The sequence below is a fragment of the Corapipo altera genome, unplaced genomic scaffold (genome assembly GCF_003945725.1).
Source record: "Corapipo altera isolate COAL_440 unplaced genomic scaffold, ASM394572v1 23b, whole genome shotgun sequence".
NCBI lineage: Eukaryota > Metazoa > Chordata > Aves > Passeriformes > Pipridae > Corapipo > Corapipo altera.
The window spans coordinates 651,477-674,633 of record NW_020884885.1 but is presented as its reverse complement, the minus strand read 5'-3'; the positions used below and the strand labels follow the sequence as shown (position 1 = coordinate 674,633).

At 38.6% G+C, this 23,157-nt stretch overlaps 1 protein-coding gene across 4 annotated transcripts in view; it reads left to right on the top strand.

Annotated features, from left to right (window-relative positions):
- The window catches only part of MEIS2 (Meis homeobox 2), a 171,663-nt gene that overhangs the window by 40,348 nt on the left and 108,158 nt on the right, over positions 1–23,157 (top strand). For all 4 annotated transcript variants that reach the window (XM_027642222.1, XM_027642220.1, XM_027642223.1 and 1 more), the window contains one exon: positions 11,409–11,554. In XM_027642222.1, coding sequence (XP_027498023.1) covers positions 11,409–11,554 — 146 coding nt within the window. The remainder of the gene's footprint in view (positions 1–11,408; positions 11,555–23,157) is intronic.

Sequence of the window (23,157 nt, the reverse complement as noted above, 5' to 3'; positions counted from 1 at the left end):
GAGTGCATTCAGTGACTTCATCACTGAGAAGAATGACTCCCCTGCCTAGTGTGATCAAGATCTGGAAATTTGTTGCATCAGCACATTTAGCCTGGACTGCTACTTGATTGGTGGGGCTTATATTTGATCTTATGGCAGATGGGTCAGCTCTCTGGCTAGGAGAATCTAGATCCAGAGGGTAACTCAGTTTTCCCCATCTGAACCTGAAGAAAGGGAAGTCTCATAACTTGCCAGGTTTTTCGTTTGGGGTCTCTACACAGAGCCAACCCTATCTTCTCTGAAGCAGGGGAGAAGGGTCATAGAAGTTCTCTGGAGTCCAACTCGTGAGATTCTTCCTTAGAAAAAGCTCAGGGATACAAACCAGTCTAGGAAGACTTTGTAGACACTGCATATTTGTGTTTTGTAATATTTTCTGCTACAATGAAAGACTTGAAATGGAATTACAAGTTATGAGCAAAAAGGCAAAACATCAAGTGTCTCAGTTTGTACTGTGAACTTTTAAGCAAGTAATGTTACAAGTCAGTACCCTGTGGTTTTGCTATTTTTATGCTTCCTTATTTTCGAAATCCAATTCATCAAAACATTTGTCAAAAACTTTCCCCCCTGTTTCTACACAATTATGTGTATGTCAGTTCTTTTAATCACTTAAGGCAATCCAAAGCATTTTATGGGACAGTTTGGCTACAGAGAGAGTTGGCCATGGCCATCCTCATCCCATCTTTTTCACTTTATTTTTAATCATATTATCCTGAAAAAAATTGGTAAAATTATATGATGGAAGAAAATAAGTGGCTTATCTGCCTTTCTGATATCATAAAAGTCTCTCTCTTTTTTTCTTTTTTTTTTCTTTTTTGTCAAGCAGCTGGAATTTTCTGACCAGAATTCACATCTGTATGCTTGCTGCTTCTTCCAATTTGAGGCACTTGGATATTCTTAACTCTGTCTTCTCTCATGGCTGAAGCCAGACTCTAAGAAACTGGCAGGGACTAACTAGGGGCTTCAGCTTTCATATGCTTGCTCGTTTAATCTGTCTACTGTACTTGAAAGACAAAACATTTTAGGCTTTTTCCACTTTTAAACATCCAATATTTATAGCACATAAGTCATAGATGGTTTACACTTTACCTTTACAAGGCTTCTTGGAGGAAAAGACTTCTGAAAAATGGTACCCTTGAAAATAAATACAGACAGGTCCAAAGCACACAGTTGTAGTCTGGAACATGATTCACCAGTGGGAGTGAGCACTTGATTGAATCCTTAGTTTTGAGCACCAAATAGCGTAACACTTATAAACAGTATTAGCTATGTTTCCAAATACCTAGCACACTATATTTAAAGTACAGGCTTTAACTTAAACCTACAAGAGCAGACTGTGAGTGTTCCCACGTAACCCTTCACATTCTGGCATTTTCCAGACTGCCAGCCAAATGAACACTTTAGGAGGCGGTGCATATATATGTCTGCAGCACCCAGCGGGTTAATCCACCCTACTGTGCATAGGTGTTGGAGCTCTTATGGTATGTAAGACTTGCCAAGTTTGGAGTTATTTTGTATTTTTAAATTTTTTCTGAACTATGCATTCACAGCAAACATCTCTTCTTATACTGTTCAAGTGTTTGTGAATGCATATCAAGACAGTACTCTTATTTGTGTTTTATGTAACATACACATTTGTGTATATTTTATCACCTGAAAAAGCTTTTATGCTTCATTTTGACACTTTTCTATTGAAACGTCTTTTTTTTTGTGCATTCAGACATCCGCCATTTTTTCTTTAATGTGTCTTAAAATAGACCAATGTGCATTTTGGACTTGTGGCCTAACAAATGTCCTTTTTAAAAACTGAAGCTTTTAACCTAGTATCTCTCAGGAATCTGTTACCTTTCTAGTCCTAACTCTTTTTTAATTAATTTTTGGAAATGATGAAAAAATCCTATGCATGTGTACTTGTATGTCATATTTCAACTGGTGCTTTTTTAATAGATAAATAACCCTCTAAAGAGAGATTTCTAGTGTGAACAGTACATGGTCTCTTTCTGTGTTAGTGGGCATCATTTTAAGGGCTGTCTCCTGAACAAGATGCTGTGTCCAACAGCATGTGGTCTAAAGGGAACTGCAAGACATTAAAATATCTCACAGTTCATAACTGCTTTTAACAGCTGTAAGGAAAATTGAGATGCTCTGATGGCTATTTTCCTTTGAAAAAAAAAGTCATTTTTATTCTTAAAAGGAACTACGTTAATGATTTAACGAAGAAGAACAGTGCAGGATGTTAGCCATCATCTACTTTAAAATTCTCTACATTCTGCTATATACAAACAACTGCAAAATGTTAAAGGTTAAATATTGATGAGGTACAATTGAACTAAATTACTTAACTTCAACTGCAGGTAGAATTTTAATTGAACTTTGCTATTTTGCCCACATTTGATACTACTGTAAGGACAAAAATAAAAGGATAACAGAAAAGAAATGGTACTTTAAATACAATATAGTTTTTTTAATGTATACTTACTTTTGTATAGTTGATTGAGAAAACTGAAAACTTTATCCCAGAACTACAAAAAGGAAAATAATCTCTTAGAGGAGATGTGCTTTTAAAAAAAAAACAAACCCAACTTTTTTTGTCTGCTGATTTCTTTAATGACTTGTTATTGTTGCCCCAGCTGTAGCCAGTCTGCAGCTGGTATTCTTAACAGAATTACTATGAGAATACTAAAAATACTTCTCCAAAAATATATAAAAAAGTGATTTAAAAAGAACTCTATTAGACTGCAACACAAGGACACTTTTTGTGACAGTGTTTAGTAAAATGAAAAATTTAAATACAATAACAGCTACTTACATTCACACTGCAAAGTAGTTACCAAAGCATATAAAATACTTAAACCTATTTTAGTAATGCCTTTCTTCAGCCTAGATACCAAAAAATGGGAATTAACTTCCCAACTTGTGCTGAGGCGGGGAGGGTGGGAATTGAAGTTAAAACTGTGTAGAAACAAGTGCATTGAACGCTTTCCTGTTGAGGTACAAAGTGAGTTTCACTTTTAAATAGAAAAGCATAATAAATGAGCATAAACCACAAGTTTTAATGAGTTTATCTGCTATGGAATTGTGCAGTGCTTGCAATTCTCTTTGAACAAGACAAGGATCTGGTCTTACACTCTTTACTCAGGCAAAACTGCCACTGACATTCATGATAATTTTGCTTGAATAGAACAAGTGCTTGATAGTGGTTGTGCCAGCATGAGGGGTGTAAGATTAAGATAAATGTGCAAAAAATACAACTTCGAATGGCTGCACCTTTGACTTCTCAGGCTAGCGTTTCCTCCAACTACAAGGATCTTAATTATAACATTTGCTGGTTCAAAGATTAACATTTAGCATTCTGGGAAAGACTTTCTGGACTTTAGTAACCTGATCAGCACGGTCTCCTTTTGGTCTCTGCCTCTTTCTGGTTCTTTGTATTGCAGGAGAGATGATAGTATCTGGCACATTCCTTGGATGACTCGAAGATAGCAGCCTTCTGTGTTTGGGGCTGAAAGATTGTGAACTCTTGTGTTAGCAGAAATGCCACACAGGGGAGGTGAATAGAACATTAGAAAAGCTTTAGATTTAGGTACTGCAGCGCAAGCAGAGTTGAATTTGAGAGCTGGGACTTAAGTGGACATTTGTCCCTGCTTTCTTCCTTAATAAAATCTGAGTGTTAACTGTGGGTAAGGGCATTTGAGAGATCACTAAAAATGAATCATTGAGTGCCCAGAAGAGCTTTATTATGATATACTATGGAGAACTTTAGAATACACCTAGTTCTTTTTAAGTGCTTATTAGATGCATGCAGGAGTTACTATTATGGAAGTGAATTGTTTTGCTGCAGAAGCAAAATAATTTGCCAAATTAAAACGTCAAAATAAAACTCATCAAAAATCTGGATCTGTGTGGTCCTTTCTGGCCCTGTACTCCCATCCAATTTTCTCTTGCCCAATGAAAAACTATTGAGCAAAAAATCACAAGCTCCAAACAGCAACATTTGTTGTGCTTGTGTGTGTGTTATCCATTTGAAAACCCTGACACAAATACTGAATCTGGGGGAAAAAAATCTCAGTGCAGAAATCCTGACTGGCCAAATTGATTTTAAAAAAATATTACTAAATTTTAAAAATCCCCAGATTGATATCAGGTTCTAGTGCTGACTTCTTGTAAGTAGAGCCGTGAGAGGTCGCCTATTTCAGTTTGTTTGCCCCAGCAGTAATTATTTGGAATGAATTATCCTGCTCCCTAAATTCTGTATGGATGTTGCCACTGCCCAGTTAACCAGTGTGAAAATACCACGAAAAAATAAATCATTAAACTATACTCTTATTACTAACTTGCCAGTTCCAGAGAAACAAATGCAGCCACATTTACATATGTGTCCATCTGTCTGTTTTTACACTTTATGTCTTCAACCAGTGGGTGAAATTGTTTTAATCCAAGCTGCAGCATGATTTTTTAAAATTTTTTTTCCCCTGCTGATATTTCTCTGTATGCGTATGTTATTTGTAGATGGACATGCATATTCTTGACAGTAGCTAGTTCTTAATTGCCCTTTTAAGTAACCTAATCTATCTGGCCACGGTAGTTTTAACTGAAGTAAGCAGCAGAGTTCTCCATGGATAATTTTCGTTAGTTAGCAGATTGTTACCATCTCAATGTTGCTGAAATCCCTAATCTCAGGTCAGCGTGAAGCTGCAGTGGTTACAATCCTGTTGCCTGATGCAGTGTGAATGGAAGTGCTTTCTGTCAGAAACATGTGGTCTCTTCAGTGGAGAGCCTGCGTAAATCCTGTGTAAATAGAGGGAGGCTAACAAAGGATGAGCCCCTGCAGCTCAGAGCATTTGGAGCCATTTGGAGGCTGAATTTGCTAAATGCTGCTTATACCGCCTGAAAAGTTGAAGAGAAAGGAGCATAAAATCCCTTCTTTTTTCTCTTTCTGCTCCTACCCTGGGGGGAGGGAGTTAAGGGCCAGGGAAGCCTGAGGTAAGCCTATGAAGACTGTTTTTTCAGTGCTCTTTTGAGTGTGAAAAAGGTGGCATGGGTCACTGTCTTCTCTTTAATGTCGGAAAACCCACACAGTTAGTAAATGTTGCATGTAAACTAAAGCATTGCGTCCCTTCTCCTGCACTCCACGGCCGTGGGCCATGAACTAGTCACTTGAAAATCACAGAAAAATTTCACTTCAACATGTCTGGACAGTTTAGCACAGCAGGAACGTAAGAGAGATCAGTAATTAGCAGGTTGCTTTACTGTTGTTCTCCTTGTCTGCATTGGAATACTTTTTTCACCTGATGTGAAAAAATGTTGGATTGCAATGAACGAATCATGAACCTTCGGGCTGTATAAAAGACCTTAACATTTAAACTGCTGTTTATTATTTTTGTCTTAAAAAAAGCTAGAAAAATACATTTTTAGCTTTTGGTAGAATTTCTAAGGTTTCTCAATTCACTTCACAAATAAACATGAGCTCTAAACACAGAAAATTAAGGACACAAAAAAGCCAGTCTTTTTTCTTAATTTTGGGCTGAAAAATATAAAAGGGGAAATGTGAAACATAACAGTTTTGCAAACAGATTTGAAAGCCTTAGGTCACTGATTTTATAGCATGCATGGCTATAATAACAGAGCTGGAACGTCATTCCACAGTTGTAAATGCCTTTTTGCAAATGAGATATATTAATGATTGTATAGAGGTGCCTATCCAGAAATAGAAAAGGAACAGTTTTTATTCTGCCTCTTTTTGGAAATACACTTTTTATACAAGATACCATGCAACTCTTTAAGCCTTTAGGACATATGTGAGATAGCAACAGGGACTCGCTCCTGACTGACAAACTATGCAAGGATGTAATTAGATCATGTAGAATGGCTTTGTAGGTGAAGTCTGATAGTGGCTTAGCTTTTCCTCCTATTTGAATTTTCAGTAGTTATTCATGCCTTGTGTGAAATTCGTACATGTCATCTTTACAGTGGAATTACTGGGTTTTATTCGGGACAGTAGAAGATCATAAATATCTTCCAAAGAATAGCAAGAGAGAAGCCCAGCTCTTTGTCTCCTTACTGCTTCTAGAAGGGTAAAAGAATAACATTTTCTGTAGTAAGAGAGATGGTAGTGCTGCATATCTGAAGTCTTCCTATTCCCTCTAGTGCACCAGTGTCCAACCTGTCTTTCTCTCCAAGATGCTCACTGAGACATAGAACAGAACACCATGAGATATGTGCCTGGTGTCTCAGAGACACAAAATGGGAGGGACACAGTGGTCTGATTACAGCAGCTCACTTGAGGATACTCCACTCCAGAAAGTGGTGGCTGAGCATGCCTGCCAGGTTTGAACAGCTTCTATGTCTCCTTTCCTCCAGCAGTAATTTAGCAAAACCAGCACGCATACTGGCAGAGCACTGATGATGATGGCACATCTGTAAGCTGGGATGCCCACTTGAATTGCTCATGATTTTCAAAGTCCCAGGTTTGCCACCTATAATCCATCTTTACTCAGTTTCCCTAGGAAGTAAGCTGCAGGAGACAAGTACGGCTTCTGTGGTGTGAGGAGACTTAAGTCAACTTCCTTGAACAGGGATCATTAAGAGGAGGAGAAAAAAAACCCCAATCCATAGCCAGCACTTTATTCAAAGGACTGTGATCTACTGGAGCTGTAAGGCTAAAAGCCTGATGATTTTAACTGGATGGAATGGAGATTAGGACTTCTCCTGAAGAGTCTTTTATTCTGGAGCTGACCTTCCCTCTCTATTAGTTCTCCCCACAACACAGACTATCTTATCTTCAAAAACTTCTTCAGACAGTTCTCTTTCCAGCTTTTTGGCAGTGGTAATTTACCAGATTTTAAAGATTTTTCTCTGGTGGTGATATGGATTATATTACTAAGTTGAATGTCCTTATTAATAATGGTTTAAAATACTTATGTGTCCAGAAGGACGCGTTATAAGTACAAACAAATAAATAACGGCAAATTGTGAATATAGGCTACATGCAGTCTCTTCTTTGTTTTGCATTTATATCTACATATTCCACTCCATCAAAATATTAGACTGCAAGATTGTAGAGGAGCTTACTTAAGATCAGCATAGTACACTGCAGCTTTCGTTTTCAGAATCCTTTAGCTTGCTTTTCATATTGCTTCCAATATTTTTAGGAAAGGGACCTCTGATGGTGAAGAAACTCAAACACTGGGTGCTGAAATGTACTTTTCCAGAAATCACTTTTTCAACTGCTCTACTTGTTATAATGGTAACAGGAACTATTTCTATAGTTCTACTGTTACCAGCCTTCTGTGTTTTGGCCTGACTAGGTTGTCCTTTTCAGTTATCATTTTGCATAGATTGGGAGTTTGTTATTTGTCCTGTTCACTAGTCGTGAAAACACAAGATGAGCAGCTTCTAAACAGCACCTGCTTCATCTGTTGCTGGGTCTTTACTCTGTGAGGAACACAAGAAAAGACTTGAGAAGGGTTGAGATAATAGTGATAGTGTGGAGAACTGACAGAGAAGAATTCATTGATACAATAAGGTTGGACAGGCTTTCTGTAGAACTGGACTCTGTTTCTTGAAGGGTCCTTAGTGCATGAACATTGGGGTCAGCAAGCTTGTCTGTTCAAGGAAATGAGTTTGCAGCAAGTTAAGTTGGAATTACGGTGCAATGGAAACCCTGCTGTAACTATTTATTTGATATTTTTTAAAAGTGGTAGTCTCCTTTGCTTTCAGTGCAAAACAATTTATCTTGTGGAAGGCAACTCAACATATGCTAAGAGTGCCAGAACACAGAGCTAGTGTGGAAGCCCAACTTCACACTGTGTAAAGACTTACCTCTTCAGCCTCCTCTACAAAACCTTCCCCTAGAAGAGGTGGTCTTCAAGGAATCCCATGTGGGTCACTTTACAAAGTTTCTTGTAAACTCTCTTCATCTTTTATAAGGGTTATTGAGACTATTTCATAGCATTACTGTTATCTTAAACAAGCTGGGTAAAATGCCTAATTCTCTACTGGTTTGAATTCTGCATAGTTCATTGACACCTCCACAAAGAGAGTGCCATTTTAAAAATTCTCCTCTTTCCTAGAACAGTGATAGGATTTTGCAATCACTTCTACTCTTTGCAAGAGAATAAATGAGTGAACAGTGTGGAAAGAGGACAAAGCCATCCTTCATTTTTTATTGGTTTTTTTTGGTGCTGGTGAAATAGAGAGACAGTGGGCCAAAATCGAGGCTTAGTTTCTCCTCCAGAAAACTGGGATAACTATGCTTGGACAATTGCACTTTCCATACAATTTAGGATTTGACTCTACTCTTCCAATCCAGCATATGAACAGATCACATAAGCAGACTCACTTGTAATGATGATTTAAATGATTTAAATTTTGATTCCTTCATAGAGTAGTTAAAATATAGTTAATCCAGTCTACCATAAAGTTACCTTCCTGTCTGTTAATCTTATTTCAGTTCTGGTAATTTATTTTTCTTCATTTAATGTAACTGATATTTATTTGGATATATTTATAAGATCAGACCCTCCATATGCAAGAAGTATATCATTCCATCTTGGAAAAGACAGTTTATGGGCTATTTCTATGATTTCTTCCTATTGGAAACTGTATCCACTAATGTGAGCAGTTGTAGTCCTATTAAAGATATGACAGGTTACACAGGATTGGGCTAGTAATTCACCAGGAGCAACAAATCTCGCCGTATTTTTTTTCTCATATAATTTGGAGGTACAACATTTGAATTTCCTTTCATGGGGTTATGGAACAAATTAAGGAGGCACCAACTCTTACAATTTCAGCTGCTGATAATAACAACCTCTTCAAAAGGTCCATTGATTTAGCATGTAGTCGACTCCTACTGAGGATGCTCACATACAGGAGAGAATGTATATGCAGATAGACAGGAATTTGTCCATACAGAATGAACTTGTGCTTCTGTGGTTTGAAAAGATGGTGCAGAGCAGAAGTTTTACAGCTCCACGCATCCTGTGCATACACGCATTGGTTTTACATAAAGAGACAAAGATATCTTTATCCGCACGACAGATAGACAAACAAACTGACTGACTTCAAACTTGCACTTTCAGTAGGGATTTTTTCCCCCCATCTCCGGGTACTGCTTTTCAAAATTGCCTGAGGCTACAGTACAGCACCTCAGATCCCCAAGGCCCATTGCCTGGCTCCTAATAGCCACTCTCCATCTGTGTCACATGAACAGCTGATGAGATAGCTCCAGTGTCTGTATTTTGGAGAGCATATCCACCCAGGTTAAAATGCTGGGGTTGCCAAGGAGCAGTCAGAAGCCATTAGTGTTTGTGAGAATTTGCCTTGCAGCAGTTCCTTGGCATAGTGGAAAGTGTGTGTGTGTGTGTGCGCGCGCGCGTGTGTGTGTATGTGTGCGTGCGCACGCGTGTCAGTGAGAGACAGAGGAGTAGGGTGGATTATATGGAGGGGAAGAGAGCAGTCAAAAGGAGTGCTTTCTAAATAACCAATTTATCGAAAGAGTGAACAGTTGGTTACAGAGTTTAGAGCTTCTGTAACCTCTTTGATTAGTTTACTATGATTTGGCTCTCCTTTCTCTATCATTAACAGAGAGAAAACAAAACACAAAATAAAAAAAAAAAAAACAAAAAAAAAAGAAAAAAGAAACAGAGCATGAGAAAGACAGCAGCGACTTTAGGGTCTTGCTCTGGTGTTTGGGCAGATGGAAAGGAGCTGCTCTGCCTTGGGGCAGCGTGGTTGTAATGAAGTGGCCTGTCAGTCTGTAAATAGTGAGGGTCATCTCTTCCATGTGATGGAGGGTATCACATTGCAGCGAAAATGGAAATGTCAATAAAATTAATCTGCCAGCTCTTTGCTGTGGCTTTTTCTGTTCTCTCCGGTCCAAAAGGGTTGGTTTTTCAGAGGGGAGGCAGTACAAGAAGGGTGATCTGGCGTGGGAAGATGGAGCTGAAATGCAAGTTTTGAAGCAAATGGACTGTATGTAGCAGCAATGTATTTCTTTTAGTAGCACTACAGATCTAGACGAAGCTACAGGAATTAGCTTGTGAATCTATAGCATTCCTCAGGAAGCTATGGACCGTCTAGCTCAGGCTACATTGAGCACAGAGTTTATTGTTTTAGGCTTTCTTGGACAAGGTTTTTACTTAGCATGGGATTTATGGCATTTACTGCTAATGAATGTCTATTCTTAAATTACAAAAACCACCGTCTCAGCACAATTCCCAGATGTCCTTCCAGGACCTCAGCTTCTTAAACACCAGCAGGGAGCATAAACTCTCCACTTCTCTGTTTTCCTCTTTCGTGTGGCTCCGGGCTAATGATGTGTAAGGAAAACACAGCAATCTATAAAGTCTCAGTGCTGTCCCAGTATTCTTCATTTATTTTGCATTTGATTATGCCACAAGTCGGATCTTGTTTCTTTCCTTTTTTTAAAGTTATTAGTTCAAATATTAATGCAGGAATATGGCATATATTGCTGCACTTGATTGATGCCTTCCCAAAAACAGGAAGACGTGCTCGTATGAATTTTAAGAAAGTAGGGGTCCTGCAATGCCTTGCCAGAAGAGTTTTTCAGATACATAATTTAGATGCCCTCCAGGCAGGCTTTCAAGGCATTTTTGCTGGAGGGCAAGAAAAAATAACTATGACTGTTAAAAGTAAATGATTTTTGCTAATGCACAATTAATGCCAGGAAAAAGCACAGAAGAGAAAGATGTTGATGGAAAGTTCTGATTAAGTGAGAGCTCTACCTTGATGTGCATCTTTTTTTTTAATGATAATAATCACTGATGCAGAGACGTAGAAGTTTTCATGTCATGCAAATGCTATATGCAGGGTCATGCTAGGTGTACGTGTTTGCGAGTGCGTATGTATGTGTGCTGGGAGGTGATGGTTACGGGGAGTGGTTCATCTGACAGTGTGTTATGTGCACTGAACAGTGACATGGTTACTGCCACCTCTGCAGAGAGCCTTGAATATATAGACTACAGAACATTTAACTTGATTACTTATACGTATATATTCAGAATGGTTGTAGGGATGCATTTACAGTAAATGGGTTTTCTTGTGGCAGGTTTTCCCACATTGAATCCGATAATTGACAAAGAACTATTGCACTATGTCAAGCACACAGTTATAATTGAATTAATGATATATGCATGTATGAAACCAAAATTAGTATTTGAAGAGACACAGTTTTTAATTTTTACATATTTGTATCAGTGTTCTTATATAATGTTCTTATACATGTGCCTGATCTAGCAAAAAAAAACCCAAACAAACTGTGGTAGTGACTTGGTACTTAATGATACTTTTTGGCTTCTATATTTTGTTCATTAAACATCTCCTCCTTCCTGTTTTTCTCTTTGTTGTAGGAGATGGTTTAGACAACAGTGTAGCCTCACCTGGTACAGGAGATGATGATGATCCAGACAAGGACAAAAAGCGTCAGAAGAAAAGAGGCATTTTCCCCAAAGTAGCAACAAATATCATGAGAGCGTGGCTTTTCCAGCATCTCACAGTAAGTGGTGCCCAAAACCAAAACAGATTTCTATTCATGTGCCTAATGAGGTTTATTAATCATTACTAGAAATCAATTGTCCCCATAATTTCTGGACCATTACTAGGGCTCAGTTTTTGTTGCCTTTTTTTTCTTCCAGATTTTTTTTTCTTGGGTCTTGGAATCATGACAAATCTCAAAGAAATCTATCTATATGTGTGTGTATATATACACATATACATGCCTATAGAAAGAAAAAGAGAGAGAGTACAACGCCTTAGCATGGAACACCAGCTATATATGAAGTAACCAATTTTGGCTTTGAACTATTCAAAATCTTCCTACAGACAACAAAAAGGGGGTTCTTGCTTTAGCACATATAAAGTTCTGCCCTCTGGATTGTTTATTGCTGGCCTCCATTTACACAAACTTCATATGTATGTGGTGAAAGAGGGAGCCCTGGTCTGTGCATGCTGACATACACTGTGGATGTTAGGGAGTCAAAGGAGCAGCTTGTAAACTTGTCATTGTTACTTTTTTGTGAGAAATATAGAAGGCTTCCAGATTCCCTAATTTTTCAGTTGTGTAACAGAGAGAATAAGCACCTTTTTAGCTTCTCTTCAAGTCCATTAATATTAAAAACTAACCATAATCACATTTGGGGGAGAGAGATTAAGTATGTGACACAGCAATTCTTTCCGTGGTCTGTCTTTATCCTCTTCTTGCTACTAGTTTTGTGCGTTGGTGTTCTGTTATCATTATATCTTCACTTAGGCATCAAAACACGGTTCCATAGAAAATCTAGTATTACTGTTTGTAGTTTATTTCATGTGGGAAATAATGGAAACTGGTAAAATTATCAATTGATTTTCTTCTTCCTTTCACTTTACAATTGTTTCTCACTTGATAAGGCTTAAAAAGCTAACTGTAATTAACTACCTCTTTTTCTACCAAAGTTTTATAAATTTTCACGGTAGCTGATGTTGGTTACTGAGTAATGATTTCAGGACCCGATCTATTTATGATAGGGACTATTGAACTGCTCTGCTAGCAGCGCAGCTAAAGGGGGGAGTGACAGATTCACATTTCTAAACCATCATTTTGATGTAAGGACATTAGTAGCAAACTAAGGTGCATTGATCTGGCCTGTGGGGTCAGGATTAGCTGGAATAGCCAGTGTCTCCGCTGGAGTAGTGGTTATTCCTGCCTCCCAGCTATGGCCATTTCAAAGGTCAGGTGCCCTGTACCCACTTGGCTCAGAGGAATTAGACAGAACATGAGTCTCTGGGCTGATTACTTAACCAAAGACAAAATAATGAGTCCTAAGCAAATACTGACTAATTGAAAGGGCTGTAAATCCATTACATATTGGTCAAGGATAATCAGGAGTATTTAATCACTTTTATCTATTCAGGAGCACTGAAGCTGCAACAGCAAAGCCCTGAACCTTGCCATGTGCTTATTATTCTCATCATTATCAAAATTACTTCACAGCTGTTCTTTGCTACATCACCTCAGCTGGAGATTTACTAACCTGTAAAATGTTTTTAATTTGGATGTCGAGTGAGTGTGAGTGGAAGGTTTTTCATTTAGCTGTAGGGTATTTTTAGAGGAGTATTACAGGCAGACAGAGAAAAGCAGGGCCACAAATAAGTTTGGTTTGTATAGCCATCTCTGTACTAACTCCATTTCCTCTTATGAAATTTGTGGTATCTTGTTGGGTTTTTTCCCTGCCTTTCTTTCTTATGTGCTCCTTGAAAGCATTTGACACTTGCTTATTAAACAGTCAACTGCCTCTTGCTTGTCTTGAGGAAAGTCGTCCTGGCTTTTTGAAATCCCTTTTCCTTGTTTCTATTCTTTCTCTTGACCCTCTCCATCCTGCATGAATTAAGGAAATTTGCCACCACTGGTGAGGATGGCCTCACAGAAATCAGATTAAATGAACACGAAAAAGCCTCAAACCTTTTACCATCCAGGCTTTAATGAGTTTGCAGGTGTTGAAAGATTTACTGTGCTGTAATTCTCAGACCTGCAAACTGATAATGGAGACCCCTGACCAGTGCAATGTAAATTCAGAAAGATTCTTGCCATAAACACGTACGGGGAAGGAAGAGAGCTCCTTTCTTTTAAAGATCCCACACTTTTTCTCAAATTAGCTTGCCCATTCAAAATGCAATGCTGGCTGAGCCAGAAGGGAGAATCTGTGATGTACAATTTTATTGTTTCAAGTAAATATCTTTACAATGGTGGTCCATGATTCAATGTACATTCCTTCATTACTAGTCTAACCTTATTTCAAACTGGTTTGTTCCTCCTTTGTGCTGTATGACCTGTTCATGTATTACAATAATCCCCTGATGTACCCTTTTTTCTTCCTCCTTTTTTTTTTAAAGAAACTAATTGAATTATCTCATTATTTTAATTTGTTAAGCAAATGTATTTTACATCTCAGGATGTGTTCTTAAAGAAGGAGCTGCTTAGGCTTTGCCCCCTGAATGGGCCATTGGTACATTTTGACATTCATGCATTCATTAAGGAGGGGAACATAAAAGAGCTCTGGATGTATTTTTTTTACAAACACCCAACCAGCATGGAGCAACTTTTCCATAAGCCACAGGGGTCTCTCTACATATGTTCTCAACTGCAAGCCATTGTCACCTATTCTGAATACCTCAAAAGGACAAATAAAATACTAAAGGCCAACTGTAGCAATTGTTAGCTGTTAGTCTCAATATGACAAAAATCATTAACCTCTGATTTCCCTGGAAGGAGAGGCAGTGGCAGGCAGTTCATCTCTTATGTCATGGATTAAACCTGAAAGTCCTTTAGACTGTCAAATTCCAAAAGAGTAACTCAGTTCTGACTAATTGTATTTACTTATGATTTTAAATAAAATGCTATTTTTTTCCTTTATTCAATTGGTTTGCAAACTCTTAAGGCAGTCAATTTTAAAAACTGAATGGCCTAAGTGGCTTTTTTGAAGAGACAGGCACTTGAACTCTGATGTAGAATGAATGTGTCTGACAGGCTGTATCTTTCAAAACAATTTCTAAGCCCTATCACAGCTTCTATTTTGCACTAATTTAAATTATATTTGAAATAGGATACACATGCACATTTTTATTGTTGGAAATCAAATGCAAGGAGCAGGAGCTTCTGTCATGTTCTTGTTCACTTACTGAGCTCTGTCTTACATTTGGAATTACAACAGTACCAGAAGATGAAAGATCTAAGGATGAATTGGCTGGAAATGTGTATGCTATTTCTGGATAATATCCAGTGTTTAAGAAAGTAGAGGAAATCCTAGTCTGGTAGTATAAGCTTTTCAATAGTACATAAAATTACAACATCAGAAAGGCAAACCTGACATTTAAGGCTGTTTTTACTTGAGTTCAAAGGTGGTTAAAGAAAAGAAACAACAAGAAATCTGACCCAAGCCATGAGTTTATTCATAGCTTTGGAAGACCCCTTTTCCTCTACACCCAGGATTCCTTAGTACACTCAATTAGCCTCTCAGACATCTCTGCTTTCCTCCCTCAAGTGCTCCCCTATTTTCCCTGCAAAGAACATATTTGATCACAAAGTGAAAACAGGAAGTGCTCAAATGTATAGACACCTCCAGCTTATGCCAGTGTTGAGATTAGGATTTCTTACCAGGAACTATACAAAGCCAGTCCCCCTCCTCCTATGCCCTTTTGAAGGATGGAGGACCTTTAAAATATACGTACATAATCAGAAGAGAGGAAAGATATAAAGGAAGTAATTATACCACTCTATGGACTTGTACCTCTGGTAGTTCATCCATTTCTACATCACAGTGTGCCAAGGACTACATTTTTTCACATTCTTTTAGAGAACTGGTTTATTCTTTGACACTTACCTGGAGTGATGCCCTTTGTTAAAATTCTATTTTGGTTGTTTCTTTTGTTACAGTCTGCAAGAAGATATGTATCTTAACTAAAAGTACCAGATTTAACAATGGTAGCCTGCAAACTAAAGCTTTTTTATAGCAGTACCAGATTCCTAGCTGATAGTATTTGGGATGTCTCCACTGAAGTCAGTGTAGTCGAGCTGTTTTTTTTTTCTTTTTTTGCTAGCTGAAATTTTGTCTCCTAACACTGAACAGTGTCATTTTAGCCTGATTTCCACAATCCTATGGCTGAAAATCTTGCTCTTTACACAGTATATTGTAGAATAGATTTTGATTTCATCTGCCTCATTGTCAGGCTAGAGTAAGCTCTCCTGGAAAGTGTTAAAATGAACCACCCACAGCTTTTGTACTTACCTGAATTAATTTTCTTAACTTGTCATATTCAGGTGTCCAGACTGGATAATATGAATAGTCTTAGTGAAACAGATTTACTTTTTTCTGTATTTATGTGGGTGTATCTGAGAATATAATGTGAATCTATCATATCTTGATGAATGGTTTATCAAGCCTTTTATACAGGACACCTATTTTATTTATTCATTAGACTTGATTCTAGAGATGAATGTCATCAGCCAAACCCAGTCTTGGAGCAAATGTTCAAAGAAGTTGAATCCATCCCACCCTCCATAAATATCTCCTCCTATATTGTGATTTTAGGAATAATACCCTAAAGGAAGGTTAGGAACATAGCTGGCTATTGCACTCCATACTGAACAGCTTACTTTCATATCAAACTGTAGAAGAACAGCTTTTCTCAGAGATGTGATCTGGGAGAAGGATTCTTCACATTGCTGTTTTTGCTGTACTTTAAAAAAACACAACCAAGCCCAAAAATACAACAGACCTCTGTCCCATTAAAATGGGATGGGATACTCCATTAAAATACAGGAATATGAAGTCATTCTGGTGAATTTTACTGCATGTGTTGGACTGCATTGTGACACGTTATACCCTCTGAGGGTACAGAGAGGAGATGGATGATGTCCTCTGATTCTCCTGCAAAACCACCTACATGTGTATTCGCATGACTGCCATTTCCACCTCAGTGCACCACACAGTCAGAGAGCTGGAGGAGCCTAAGTTACGGTTTTATTCTAGGTCTGCTTTTAGGCAGGGCTGGCTATGTGCTGAGTTTTCAGCTAGTTGCCTGCTCCTGTAGAACAGACCTCTCTGCACAAACACCACCCTGTTGGAAGCATGTCCTACAAAATAATATTGCGCACATTTTTCAGCTGGGTAAACTTTGTGAGGAAAGGTTAAATGGTTTCACCCTAGTGCTAAAGAAAAATCAGTACCTGAATGTTTAACTCCAATGACCTGTGATCCTGTGGTCCTCAAGGTGGTAGAGCTGTGCCTCTTTGTACCCAACAGTTGCTGGTCACTCACCAGAAGAGCTGGTGGCGGCCGTTAGCATTTGTTGTTACTGCTGGTGGTAGCACAGCCCTGCCTAATGTCACCAGTATCCTCCTCCTGTCCTGCCTGCCTGCACTACGGTGTCACCAGTGAGGGCAGAGTAAAACTGGAAATCTTTCTCTAAATGGCACTTCTGATCCCAGGCTGAAAGATTTCATCCTCTGAGCACTCATAGTCCTCTGCCATGAAATCTGTCCTGAAGATTTAGTAAGAGGCTGAACATTCACATACCTTTTAAACACCACAATCTTAAAAGAGCTGAAATGGGGTGGGGGTGGGGCTTTGTTTGTTTTAAAAATGGAATCTGAGATTAGATCTGACATTTCTACATCCACCCCCTACAGAAGAGGGAACCCGGGGTCATGGGGTGTGTGGGCCTCAAAAGCTAGCTTTGTCTGGGAGTGGTTAATCTAATCATTGTTACATAGACATCTGTTATTTCTTCTGAAAAATTGATGCTTTTGTGACACAATGATCTATCTATTTAGTACAACAGCCTGAGTAATTAAATTAAAAAAAGAATATTTTTGTGGGAGCATGTATTATAAAACTGCCATACCTCCTCATACCAGCAAAAAGGCTGAGGAGAGGGAGTGGGAGATGTGAAGTGGGAGAGGGAAAGGAGTGCTTTAAGCCCCACATTGTTTTCTGCTGGCTGGAGGAAAACATCTGTGAATTGTTTGAACTGAACCTTAGTAGGGACTGTCTGAATCTGTGTCATCTCTGTTTAATTTCAGGAAATGATGTCACAGTGCATTAAATAACAATGCTGCATGATTTATTTTTACTTGTACATGCTGTCCTAAGCATTTTGGTTACATGGCAGTGTTTCCAATTAAGTGCAAGCTTTCAGTTTTAAAAAATATACTCAGTAATGCTTTTTTGGGGGGCATGAGAGTGGAGAGGCTGGGTTTTTTAGGGGTCACCAAGGTTCAGGGCTGTCCAAGGGCTCTGGGCCCGTTTGTCATGTGCTTATTTGTAGTTGGGACTGGATGTCAGCGCTCTCGTCACCCATGGCAACCTCCAGGACTGTGGGTTTGTTACAAAGACTGTCTGGGGGAGAAAAAAACGCTAAATATTCTGAACCGATCCGTCAAAAGACCTATTAGATAGTTATAGCCAGGCCTACGTACTGTAGCTTTTGCCTCGATCAAACTTTCTGCACTCCCCCTTCTTCTTTAGAAGAATAGAGGACATAAGTCAATTCTGTCTGCCATCTGTCGCCTCTCTCCCTGCTCCTCAAATTAAAGAGACAGTCCAAAATTTAAATAATCGGTTACAAACACAGGAAGCCCGCCTGGAAATTATTACACGTGTATTCAGTTGGGGTTTTTTTTTTACTTCTCTTTTTATTTGGAAGGGGGGATCTTTAATGTACTTCTTTGGAGATCAAAATATGGTGTGTTTCAGCTTCAAAAATAGTATGCTGAGAAATACTGGATTTGCAGTGTCACAGAGTTGTTATCTAATAAGATTCCGAGTTATATATAGGGTGAAATTCACACACATACACAGATACCCTCTTCCTCCCCCCCCCCACCGCAAGAATCCCCAAATTGTGAATCCTGCAAGGGACAAGTAAATGAATCACAGTACACTTCTCTGGCTCTCCTATCCCCTTCATCTCCTTTCTCTCCCCACATCCCTGGCAGGTTGAGAGGCTGCAGCAAAATCTTTTCATGGTGCCACTAGGACAATTTAAGCCCTTGAGTCTACCAAATGGGTCCTCTTCTAGGCCTACTATCATAGTTTTTCACACTACCCTGTCTGATATTAGCTAGTTATGTTTTATCTTTTTCTCTCCTTGTTTTTTGTCTTTATACTACCCTGTCTGTTTTTGCCTCCTCCTTATCAACAGGCCACACAATGTGTCAGGACTGCAGCAAGGTGAATTTCATTCATGTGACAGGTCAGCTGCTGCCAAACCATCAGATAATGTGGCTGGATGTTACTCCTCAATTTAACATTTTACCTGCCATTTTCAAACAGGGAATTCCTGAGAAGAGAGTGTAATGAAAAACATGTGCATGATTTTAGCTGAGGCTTGATTAAAAAGCCTCGACTGAGTAAGCTAAATGTGGCCTAGCAAAAGATAGGGTCAGCCCCTATTTCTTTGCAGAATCAGTATAGAAAGTAAGTGAAAGATGCAAATATAAATAGTGCTTAAACACCATAAAAACATTGCACTAACAAATGTTGTGAACTGCAGCCTTTGAAGATCAAGATCACAGTCAAAAAGAGGGGAGCATTCTTTGAAGTGTCTTTAAGTTCCACTACCTAAACATGTTGTCATCAGAAAACTCATAGTTTCTCCCTCTCTCTGTGGTATGCACATATATGTAGATATAAAATACAATTTTAGGGAAAAAACAATTGCTGTTGTTGGTGCAAAGTGATACTGCCTCTCAGTTTTGCCTAAGGATATGTTTAAGACTTTCCTTTCAAGATCCACGAGCAGGATAATTGGTTTCAAGGAAGTTTTTGGTAAAATTAGAGTTATTCAGAAAAAAAAAGGAGAGTGTTTCTGCCAACAGTTCCACAACTGCAAAGAAACAGAGATATCAATTCTTATTGCTGCCTAATGAATAGAGTAGTTTATGGTGGAGAATATTACTTGTGGTGTTGTGGAGTTTGCCTTGAGTTATGATACTTAGAATACCATGCATTACATCTTTTAGAGTTGATTGGCAGCAGTCATTTGTAGTATCTAAAGCAATCATTGGCATCTTTAAAGATTTATTATTGTCTTTAAGCATAATGGCAATTCAGTTTTCATGTGTTTACATTTGTTATTTTTTATTTTTAACTGCTAGCCCCAAATCTGCCAAAACCTATTTCCGTTGTTTTGTCTAATACTGGATGATAGGTTGTCAACTTACTGTATAATGCTATAAAGATTTTTTAAAATCTTGGTTTCACCTTTTTATGATGGCAGTTCAAAACATGTATTTTATTTGTAGCAGTCAACTGCTTATGTCCATAAAATGCTTAACATCTTAGGAGATACGCTTGCAATCTCAGGACAATAAATCTGAGTAGCCCAGTAAACAGCAGCAAATATTTTAGTGTTTGAAAAAAATCTGCATTTATCAATTTGTTTAATGCTATAGAAATTTGGCTGTCATCAGGATTAAACTCCTATTCGGTCATTTCAAAGTGGCAGCTTGATATTCTGAAGTGGATATACTGTGGAAATACTATCTAATTAAATCACATAGCAATAGGAAAACTCCTGTTCACTTTCTTAATGTATACTATCTATATGAAAGGAGTAGATTTTTATAAAATCATGGTCTAGTCTAGACTACTTTGAAGCTTGTTGTCTCTCAGTCCTCCTTCCATTAATTCCAGTGGAACTCTGATCCCTTCAAAAAACCAGAAAAGATGTAGTGAAATCATAGGAGGGACAGACAGATAGACAAACACAATTTTTACAGCTTAACAAGTGTTAAATGCTATAGCCACTTTATCCACAAATTGTGCTTAACAACTCTCTCAGTGATCCCCTATTTTATGATAGAAAGACAAATTTTTTGAGTGCTCAGCTGTTTGTCACATCCTCTTGTGACCGAACCTTCACTACCGTGCCCAGGATGCTTTAGCACAAGGGAGCTCTGGCAGATATGGGGAATTTTCAGCTCTACCTGTGACCAGTTTCTAGCTGTGACCGTGACAAGACACTGTGCCTTGGTTTTCTTGTTTAAACAGTATGGCATAATGCTTGTGGCTGCTTTTTGGAGTACTTTTGATATTTACAGATGAAAAGCACTGCATGAGACCTATGTCTTATAATTTGCATGAGCTGAATTACAGAGAATTACTCTTCTGTTGTGGTTTTATCCAGCTGCTGAATGAGCATGACAGTCATGCAATGTTTGTACAAATACCTGAGCTTCTGTAGACTTTGAAAGTTCAGGAAAATTTTCTCTTTATGAGGGAGAATTTAATATAAAAATAAGAGTGTTCTTGTTGGTCTACAATGAAGATAATAGCATATGATTTCTGCATGCTACTTTAGCTCAAGTGGCTTGTACTTGGGTTAGTTTGGTTTGTCAGGTCCTTTCCTTGCTGGCGACCTGAAGTGGTGATTGCTTCATGTATCATGTATCAAATATCTTTCCCAGAAAGTAGCAAGATAAAGAACCTTGAGCATCAACCACTGGCCCAGGGGCAATAGTGAGAATAAAGGGAGTGTAACAGTATTAACAAATGCATCTTTGTGCTTCAGGAAGTCACTAGTGGATATTCCCCTCTTCAACAGTCCGGGGAGTTTCCTCATGGGAAATTGGACTTTGGCAGCTTTTCAGCCAGTCCTGATCCTTCTGCTGCCTTTTTTGATTCAGCCAGGTGCTTCCCAGTTGTTCATCCCACTTGTGCTTGAGTGAAGAAACAGGAAGCAGGAGGATGACCTATAGTGAAGAGTAAGGGACAGAAAGACAATTGCAAAGTCCCTGATTCACATTGGGAAGGTCCCTCCCTACTGAGGAGCCTATGCAGATAGCTGACAGCTGTTTTGATAGTCCACAAGAGGATTATTCGGGGATAGAGAGTGTGAATAGTGAGAAAGTTTGTGATACGTGTGATAACAACAGGAATAAGGAGTGTTATGTGGTCAGAAAAGTGATGTGTGTATTTGCAGGAGTCAGTAAAGGAGTGGTGCATAGGAATGGTGGCATATGTAAATTGCAAGGAAAATTGGTTAATTTGAGGTATCACTTCAAAATCTAAATGTTTAAGAGTGCCTTAGTTTCAACTGCAAAGGGATATTCTGATGTTCTCTTTCAGATATAAAGTAGGAAATTAAGTGGAAATACATGCAAAAAACAGGTTAATTGTTGCCAACAACAGAAAAAGGGAAAGTAATTTAATTTATTTAATCAATATTTAATTTAAATTCTCCCTTCTGCCCTCCTTTACTCTCTTGGTGGAGTAATCCAAGAGTTGTCTTACTTGGTTTTGTCTGTTTTCCATTTGATTTCTACCAGTTACATATGGACACTTTACTGCATGAACTAGTATCTCTTAGGAAAGAGAGATGCTTCCTGAGTTGGTATGAACTTCTCTGTGAATGGTGGGTTGAGCTGCAGAATTTTATGGCAATCCTAAGAAGTCCACATTTTTCCACATAATGTGCCCACTTACATCTTGATTTTAAATAGCCTACTTTTTGTGCATGTGTTGTACGGTGGCCATGAACTCTCAAGCAAACACTTCTCAGACCAAAAAAATCCCAATATTTAGTGCATATCTAACCTAAGCATTTGCAGACAATTTACTGCTATAATTAATTTTAGCTGTCCTGACTCTTATGAACTTCTATCCCATGATGCTCTTGGATGCAAACAACTTTCAGAGGAAAGAGGCTCTTGCCACTTTCTCTCCCTTTTCTTCCCCAAAAACTGTCCATTTAGAAAGCAATAATGTTCGCAAAGGAGTTAAATCCCACTATGAACCAGTGCAAACCTATATGTGCAGCAGGAGAATAAAATGTCTACAAATGAGCAAGACTCTGGTGTTTTGCCAGAATAGGTACAAATAAACATAACTGTAGAACTGTGAAAATATCAAGAGCTTAGCTCCTGGGGTCTGAATCCTGTTCAAAGCCGCAGCTGAAAAGATACAATACTCTCCAACTCAGTAGCGCTCTAATATGCTCTACTGCCTCCCAAACAAGCACTGCAGCAAACTTCTTGCTGAGACTGAAAACTCTTTCAAACAAGGCCTGAGGACTCATGAGCTTTCTACTCAGTGCCCTGTAGGTTCACTCTGTAAAAAAGTATCTCACCTAAAAGAGACCAAATATCACACAATGGAGCTGGTGGGAAATTCAAACTGTTCTAAGCAAAGAAGTCAATAGAGCTGCTGTAGTGAAAGGTAATGTTCAGAGTGAGATCACCGTGTTATGATCTCATGCTGAACATCAGGACTGTTTGGTGTTTTTTTTTTTTCTTGATGATTATGAAACTAGCCTGAGGCCAGGCTGGTGAGAGTCTGAGAAAGATACAGAAGGATGTTTGGAGAGCGTGGACTATCAGGGCCCTTATTCCCAAAAAAGGGTAACAGAGGCTGAAAGCAGATGAGAGAAATAAGAGCTGCATTGTTATTTCCAGTGCTCTCTCCATCCATCCCAAAAATACAAGATCTAGCCCTAGACAGACAATGCATATACTGAAGTGGTGAATAAGCACAGGCTACAAAGAGATAAGAGGGGAAATTACTGAAGAAGAACAAAACATCTTGCAGGAATAATGGAATTCAACAGCCAAGCCCCAGTCATTGA